The sequence below is a fragment of the Quercus suber genome, unplaced genomic scaffold, assembly GCF_002906115.3.
Source record: "Quercus suber isolate HL8 unplaced genomic scaffold, Cork oak 2.0 scaffold_19, whole genome shotgun sequence".
NCBI classification, from domain to species: Eukaryota; Viridiplantae; Streptophyta; class Magnoliopsida; order Fagales; family Fagaceae; genus Quercus; species Quercus suber.
The window spans coordinates 1,579,250-1,586,940 of record NW_027069484.1 but is presented as its reverse complement, the minus strand read 5'-3'; the positions used below and the strand labels follow the sequence as shown (position 1 = coordinate 1,586,940).

At 36.1% G+C, this 7,691-nt stretch overlaps 1 protein-coding gene across 2 annotated transcripts; it reads left to right on the top strand.

The window, feature by feature from the left end:
* The first annotated feature begins 4,303 nt into the window (after positions 1-4,303).
* LOC111983974 (pentatricopeptide repeat-containing protein At3g18020) lies at positions 4,304-7,217 on the top strand. 2 transcript variants are annotated; one of them, XM_065761842.1, is made up of 2 exons: positions 4,319-4,804; positions 4,917-7,217. In XM_065761842.1, exons 1-2 carry the CDS (start codon positions 4,391-4,393, stop codon positions 6,420-6,422), a joined length of 1,920 nt encoding a protein of 639 aa, XP_065617914.1. In that variant the 5' UTR covers positions 4,319-4,390; the 3' UTR covers positions 6,423-7,217. The 2 variants fall into 2 exon arrangements, with proteins under 2 accessions (XP_023871384.2, XP_065617914.1); XM_024015616.2 differs by having other exon boundaries at positions 4,304-7,217.
* The last annotated feature ends 474 nt before the right edge of the window (positions 7,218-7,691 follow it).

Genomic DNA, 7,691 nt, shown 5'->3' with positions numbered 1-7,691 from the left:
TTAGGAACAGTCTCATCAGTGTTTTTTCCCTGCATCTTACTTCAACCCAACGATTTCAAGAGATGTATCAAATGGAAATTTACATTCCAGTTATTATTTATGAATGTTTCCAATATTTAGTTGATAATCTAACTCAAATGGTATTACAAGTACAAAATTCATAAGATCCACTATTTGTAAACTCTTTTTAAGTGTCTAAAATTCATGTAATTAATGTCAACATGACAAATAACTTTTATATGTTCAATTGTATAGTAGGAACTAAGAAATTTCAAATTAATTGCTTAGATGCATTTAGTAATATTTTGTTCCAACATTACCTAACCTCTTCCTTGAATCTTCTCAACAATTTCATTCTTTCACTATGACAAATAACTTTTATATGTTCAATTGTATAGTAGGAACTAAGAAATTTCAAATTAATTGCTTAGATGCATTTAGTAATATTTTGTTCCAACATTACCTAACCTCTTCCTTGAATCTTCTCAACAATTTCATTCTTTCACGTATGCAACTTTTAAGCTATATATATATATATATAATGTATTACCTACTCATTCTTCTTCATCAAACCCTAGACTCTGAACCATATCACCTAGTAGAAAGAAAATCGAAATATACATCATTTTTCTCGATTAAAAAAAAATGTTCTTTTCTAAGAAAACTCTCTTCAACACTGCAAAGGTGGTGATACTAGTGTTCTTGATTTTTAATTTTATCACCACACCTATTGAGGCTGCTAGGCCTTTGCATAACATGAAGCCAACACTTGTTGCAAACAAGGCACGATTTCTAAAAAATCAAGAAACACTTCCTATTTCTAGCCCTAACCCCTGCACTTACATCCCCACACCTGGTAAGGGACATTGCCATTAATGAGCAAATGGAGCTTTTCTCCTTTGTTTCACGTGTAAATTCCACCATTTACCAGCATTCAGAATAGTAGTATTAGGATACAAAAATGTCCTTGCAAAGTCGGCGGAGAGAGGAAGAAAATTTACTATGTCACTAATGTCCCACCTTTGCATGGGATAAACGCTACTTGACTAGTTTGGAAAGTTCTTTATGACCTATTGTCGCCTACAAATTCAAAGTTTTTGTGGCCTCTCTTCCTCGTTTTTATTTATAACACTTTTGTATGTTATTGTAAAAAGTCTTGTAATTTAGTGATATTGATTAGTTTCATTCATGAGGAAGATCAAGGTTCAAATCCTCCCTCTTTACTATGTGTAATATTAGTTTATAAATAAAAAAAAGTTTACTACTATGTTGGGAAAATTCTTCCTATTTTACTTTTAAAAAAAAAAATTTATCTTCTCCATTTACTTTAAAGTGTAAAATTTTAGTCATTAATGAATTTAAAGGCATGCATGGTAAGTTCAGGTTATAGTTCAGTAGTAACGATAATTTTTACAATGTCCCATGTTTATGATTCGAACCCTATACCTACTTCCTTCCCCATTTCTATCTATCAAGTAATAAGAAGGCATGCATGGCATTATTTCATTTAAAGTCTTATCTCATTAAAAAAGAATATATTATTGATAATTGATTTAAAATGACATGGCATTATATACACTTTCAATTTCGTGGAAAACTAAATCATCACCCTTAACTTCATCCGCCCAATCCATGCTCATTTGTTTGACGTCTTTAGCACTCAACACACTAACAATGGATATCCACCTTAGGAACACCATTCATCCAAAAGAAACTATTTGTCCAACATACAAACTTAGTCGTTCGTTGTAAGATCCTACTTGTCCAATCACTGGGACGATCACTCTCTGGTATTAGCATAATTATAAAAGGGTTTTAAGAAGTTTTTATGGAAACCATTTTGAGAATTTTTTATGGAAAAATAAAAAAGTAACAAACTAATTTGACAATTTTTTCAATTTTTCATAAAAAGTTTCCTATTATGAATGATTAATGTATACCCTTAAAACCCAAAATCTAAAAAGAAGTAAAATAACCGGTAAATGTTCACTATAGTAGTTGACACTCACTTTTTTGATAGGACAATTATTGATTTACATTTAATGTTTATGTAAATGGTACACATTTCCATGAAAAGTATCCAATAATATACACTATTCAACAAATGTTTACAATATTATATACATTTCCTTATTAATATTTGAATACAAGAAATGAATACAAATTGATGGGGGTATTTTATTAAGGTCGAAGACATGTCATACAAAGGAAACCGACAGCGCCTACAGGACTGTTGGTCCCTCAAGAGTGGACAGAAGGACTAAGGCGACTATATAAAAAGCAACAGGGCCACGTTGGGCCCCGGTAGGAAAAATGGCCGACGGACAAACGGAAGGCCGACGGTAAGACCAAGAACTGACAAGTCTAGCTTGCCTCATGAAAATCCATATAAGGAAATATCTTGCTACTCACACAAGATCTATTACAAATTCATATCTCCTTCGTATGGAAAGATACCCTATAATCTCGGAAACCTTAGTACCATATCTTCTCCATAAGGAAAAATCCCCACTCTTAAGGGATCTGGATTTACCACTTAATACTATATAAGCGTCGGACCTCCTCTTTTCATAGGTACGTAGAAAATCCCTAGCCCTCTCACTAAAGAGTTGATAGAGATTTCTTATTCACTAACTTGACCTTCGAAGTGTTTTTGGCCAGTACCACATCAGTACTTTCTGTTTGGTCCTTTGTTCTTATTTACAAGTACCCATTGAAGTGACTTGGAGCCTACGACTTACTGACGATTTTCGCACATCATCACAAATGAATCAGCAGAATTCAGGAATGTTTACATATGAGAAATGTTCAATGTTCTGTGTAAATGTTCACTATAGTAGTTGACACTCACTTTTTTGATAGGACAATTATTGATTTACATTTAATGTTTATGTAAATGGTACACATTTCCATGAAAAGTATCCAATAATATACACTATTCAACAAATGTTTACAATATTATATACATTTCCCTATTAATATTTGAATACAAGAAATGAATACAAATTGATGGGGGTATTTTATTAAGGCCCAAGACATGTCATACAAAGGAAACTGACAGCGCCTATAGGACTGTTGGTCCCTCAAGAGTGGACAGAAGGACTAAGGCGACTATATAAAAAGCAACAGGGCCACGCTGGGCCCCGGTAGGAAAAATGGCCGACGGACAAACGGAAGGCCGACGGTAAGACCAAGAGCTGACAAGTCTAGCTTGCCTCATGAAAATCCATATAAGGAAATATCTTGCTACTCACACAAGATCTATTACAAATTCATATCTCCTTCGAATGGAAAGATACCCTATAATCTCGGAAACCTTAGTACCATATCTTCTCCATAAGGAAAAATCCCCACTCTTAAGGGATCTGGATTTACCACTTAATACTATATAAGCGTCGGACCTCCTCTTTTCATAGGTACGTAGAAAATCCCTAGCGCTCTCACTAAAGAGTTGATAGAGATTTCTTATTCACTAACTTGACCTTCGGAGGGTTTTTGGCCAGTACCACATCAGTACTTTCTGTTTGGTCCTTTGTTCTTATTTACATGTACCCATTGAAGTGACTTGGAGCCTACGACTTACTGACGATTTTCGCACATCATCACAAATGAATCAGCAGAATTCAGGAATGTTTACATATGAGAAATGTTCAATGTTCTGCTTCATCTCCCCATCACCAAAGATCCCAATCCCCCACAACCACAAGACCATAACCTTACCTCTTGTTGCATTCTTCTTCAATCACACAATCATCAACCAACCACCAAAACATGAACCAGAACAAAACATTAGCATCACCAACAACACCTAGTACTGGACCAAAATTTTCATAGACTTTGCTCCAAAGACCGCAATGTTGATGAGGCGCTTTGCCTTTTAGACTGCCTCAACCTCCGTGGATACTAACTAGACTCTCTTAACATCAACACCATCATTCACGCACTTCGATGTAATATCTTACTTGTCCAATCACCAGGACAATCTCTTTTTGGTATTGGGCATAAGTTAGTAAATCATTTTAGAAATTTTTTATGAAAAAAATGAAAAAATAACTAATTGATTTCACAGTTTTTTTTTTAAAAATTTTTTATAAAATCTTTCATATTATGAATGGTTAATGTATGAAATGAACCCGGTATAAAATCTAAAAAAAGTTAAAAAAACTAGTAAATGTTCACTATAGCAGCTGACGCCCTCTTTTTTTTATAGGACAAATATTGATTTACATTTAATGTTTATGTAAATTGTACACTATTCAGCGAATGTTTACAATATTATATACATTTCCTTATTAATATTTGCATACAAGAGATGAATACAAATGATCCTTCAAAAAAAAAGATGAATACAAATGAGTCAGCAGAATTCAGGAATGTTTGCATATGATAAATGTTCAATGTTCCGCTTCATCACCCCATCACCAAAGATCCCAATCCCCCACAACCACAACCACAACCACAAGACCATAACCTTACCTCTTGCTGCATTCTTCTTCACTCACACTATCATCGACCAACCACCAAAACGTGGACCAGAACACGACATCAGCATCACCAACAACACCTCATACTGGACCAAAAAGATTCACAGACTCTGCGCCAAAGACCGCAATGTCGACGAGGCGCTCCGCCTTCTGGACCGCCTCAGCCTCCGCGGATACCAACCAGACTCTCTCAACATCAACACCATCATTCACGCACTCTGCCACTCCCACCGCTTCTCCGAAGCCCACCACCGCCTTCTACTCTTCATATCTTCTCATTGCGTCCCCGACGAGCGTACCTGCAATGTTCTTATTGCCAGGTTACTCGATTCTCGAACCCCATATACCACATTGCATGTTATTCATCGTCTGATTCATGTTAAGCCTGAGTTTGTCCCGTCTTTGCCTAATTATAACCGTTTGATGAATCAGTTTTGCTCGTTACAACTACGGCCCGATGAAGCTCATAGGTTGTTTTTTGATATGAAGAGTAGAGGGCATTGTCCAAATGTTGTTTCTTACACTACTTTGATTAATGGGTATTGTAGAATTGGTGAATTGGGTAATGCCCACAAGGTGTTTGATGAAATGGGTGAGAATGGTGTAGTGCCCAATTCGCTGACATATAGTGTATTATTAGGTGGTGTTCTTCAGGGGCGCGACATTGAGCGTGGGAGGGAATTGATGTGCAAACTTTGGGAGAAGGTGAGTGATGAAAAGGACCTGTCTGTGAGAAATGCTGCTTTTGCCAACCTGGTTGATTCTTTGTGTAGAGAAGGGTTTTTTAACGAAGTGTTTACAATTGCGGAGGACATGCCTCAAGGGAAGAGTGTGTGTGAGGAATTCGTTTATGGACAGATGATAGATTCACTTTGTAAAGCTGGAAAGCATCATGGGGCCTCAAGGATTGTTTACATAATGAGGAAGAGGGGGTTTCTTCCAAGTTTGGCATCATACAATACTATCATACATGGACTATGCAAGGAGGGAGGTTATATGAGGGCATATCAGTTGTTGGAGGAAGGAATTGAGTTTGGGTACCTACCATCTGAATATACATATAAGGTTCTAGTAGAAGGTCTTTGCAAAGAATCGGACCTCTACAAGGCAAGGAATCTTCTCCAATATATGCTGAATAAGAAGGGTGTGGACACAACTAGAATGTTCAATATATATTTAAGAGCTCTTTGTCTTGTCACTAACCCAACTGAGCTTTTGAATGCACTTGTTTTTATGCTTCAAAACCAGTGTCAGCCCGATGTCATTACCTTGAACACAGTTATAAATGGGTTTTGCAAGATGGGAAGGATTGGAGAAGCTTTGAAGGTATTAAATGATATGATAATAGGCAAATTTTGTGCCCCGGATGCTGTGACCTTCACTACCATCATACAGGGTTTATTAAATGTTGGAAGAACCCAGGAAGCTTTCGACTTTTTGTATCACATAATGCCAGAACAAGGTGTTAGGCCTGGTGTTGTGACATATAATGCAGTTCTTCATGGCTTGTTTAAACTTCAACAAGAAAATGAAGCAATGGGGTTTTTTAATAGAATGGCAAGTGATGGTGTCTCAGTTGATTGTAGCACTTATACTATAATAATTGATGGATTATGTAAAGCCAACCGGATAGAAGAGGCCATGAAGATTTGGGATGATGTCATATGGCCATCAAAGTATCATGATAATTATGTTTATGCTGCCCTTCTCAAAGGGCTTTGCTGCTCAGGCAAATTCAATGAAGCTTGCCATTTCTTATATGAATTGGTTGATTCTGGGGTCTCTCCTAACATTTTCAATTATAATATTTTGATTGACAGTGCATGCAAGTTGGGCTTAATGAGAGAAGCTTATCAAGTTGTGGGAGAGATGAGAAGGAATGGGTTGGCCCCAGATGCTGTAACCTGGAGGATTCTTGACAAATTACGTGATATGTGAGAAAGAAATTCTCTGTTGAGGACGCAGCTTTGCAATCCAGAGGTGAACCACAGGATATAAACACCAAAGAAAACCTGATGAAGAAAATCTTACTTGAATTTAAGTAGCCATATGGAGGAGACATTTTTTAAAGGAGGATCCAGGTAGTATTGATGAAGATAAATGTTTTAACCTTGTTATGGAAATGACCTCCTTGACTTTGAGAGGAATCATCTGAAGGGGTTAATAAAATGCAAATGTAACAGAACTCTACTCCAAAACACAGAAGTGGTCATGCAAGGTTGAGATTCCTAATGGGGAAGGAAAATAGACCATGTCTTTCACTAACAATTAATTTTATGTGAAGGATGTCAAAAAAATTCAGGGGCATGCGATTAATGGAGAATTTTTCAACAGCATAAAGATATTCTAGACAGAGAGAGTTTGTTATGCTAGAGAGTACTATCAAAGGATTAGTGAGTGGATTGCTGTAGGTTGTGGATATGTTGTGGATTGGTGAGTTGATAGCTGTATACAGAAATTAGATAAAAGCTGCAAACAAATCACAAATTTTGCATTTTATTCGGGTTGTTTGCAGTCTGCAAGACCGTTCTTTATTTTTTATTATTATTTATTTTTTTGTTTGTTTGGTTGCTGGGAAAAAAAATGTAATTAGAGAAGAATGTAAACATTGGTTCTGTTTGTTTTTTCTGGTATTTTTTTGTGTGGATTAGATTTTCCGGGAAAATGGGAATTTTTTTTGTTCTTTGTCTATTGGATTGATGGGGAAATGGGAATACAAATGAAAGAGTGGAATTATTTATTATTATTATTATTATTATTTATTTATTTTATGACTAAGTTTGATTTACTGCTGGGAGTATTTGGAGGCCTTTACAGCTTGGCTTGGGAAAGGTTTTGAGAAAGTTTTATATTGAGGCACAGCGGACCTAGCTTCTTATTGTTGGAAAAATGTTTCTTTCTTCATTTTTGTTTTTATTGATTTTCTTTGTGGGGTTAAAGTTATCTCATAAAATAAAAAAGGAAAATTTTAGAGTGTTTACTGTGATAAATGGGGTGTTTGGGGGAAATAGCTTTTCTAAAGTTTTGTTCTTTGCAGTTCCTGTGTAGCAAATGGCAATGAGGAAATTCTACAGCGAGATCAAGGGGCTGAAGGTGAAGGAGGTGCCCGACCATGTGAAGCCAATGCTTTCCACCAATTATTTGAAGAATGAATTTCAGAGATGGCTGGACAACTACCATGCCAAGTACATTCAAAACAACTCCATT

What these genes read in the sequence shown, in the direction of transcription:
- LOC111983974 (XM_024015616.2), top strand. Translation starts at nt 4,353, where the DNA reads ATGAGTCAGCAGAATTCAGGAATGTTTGCATATGATAAATGTTCAATG.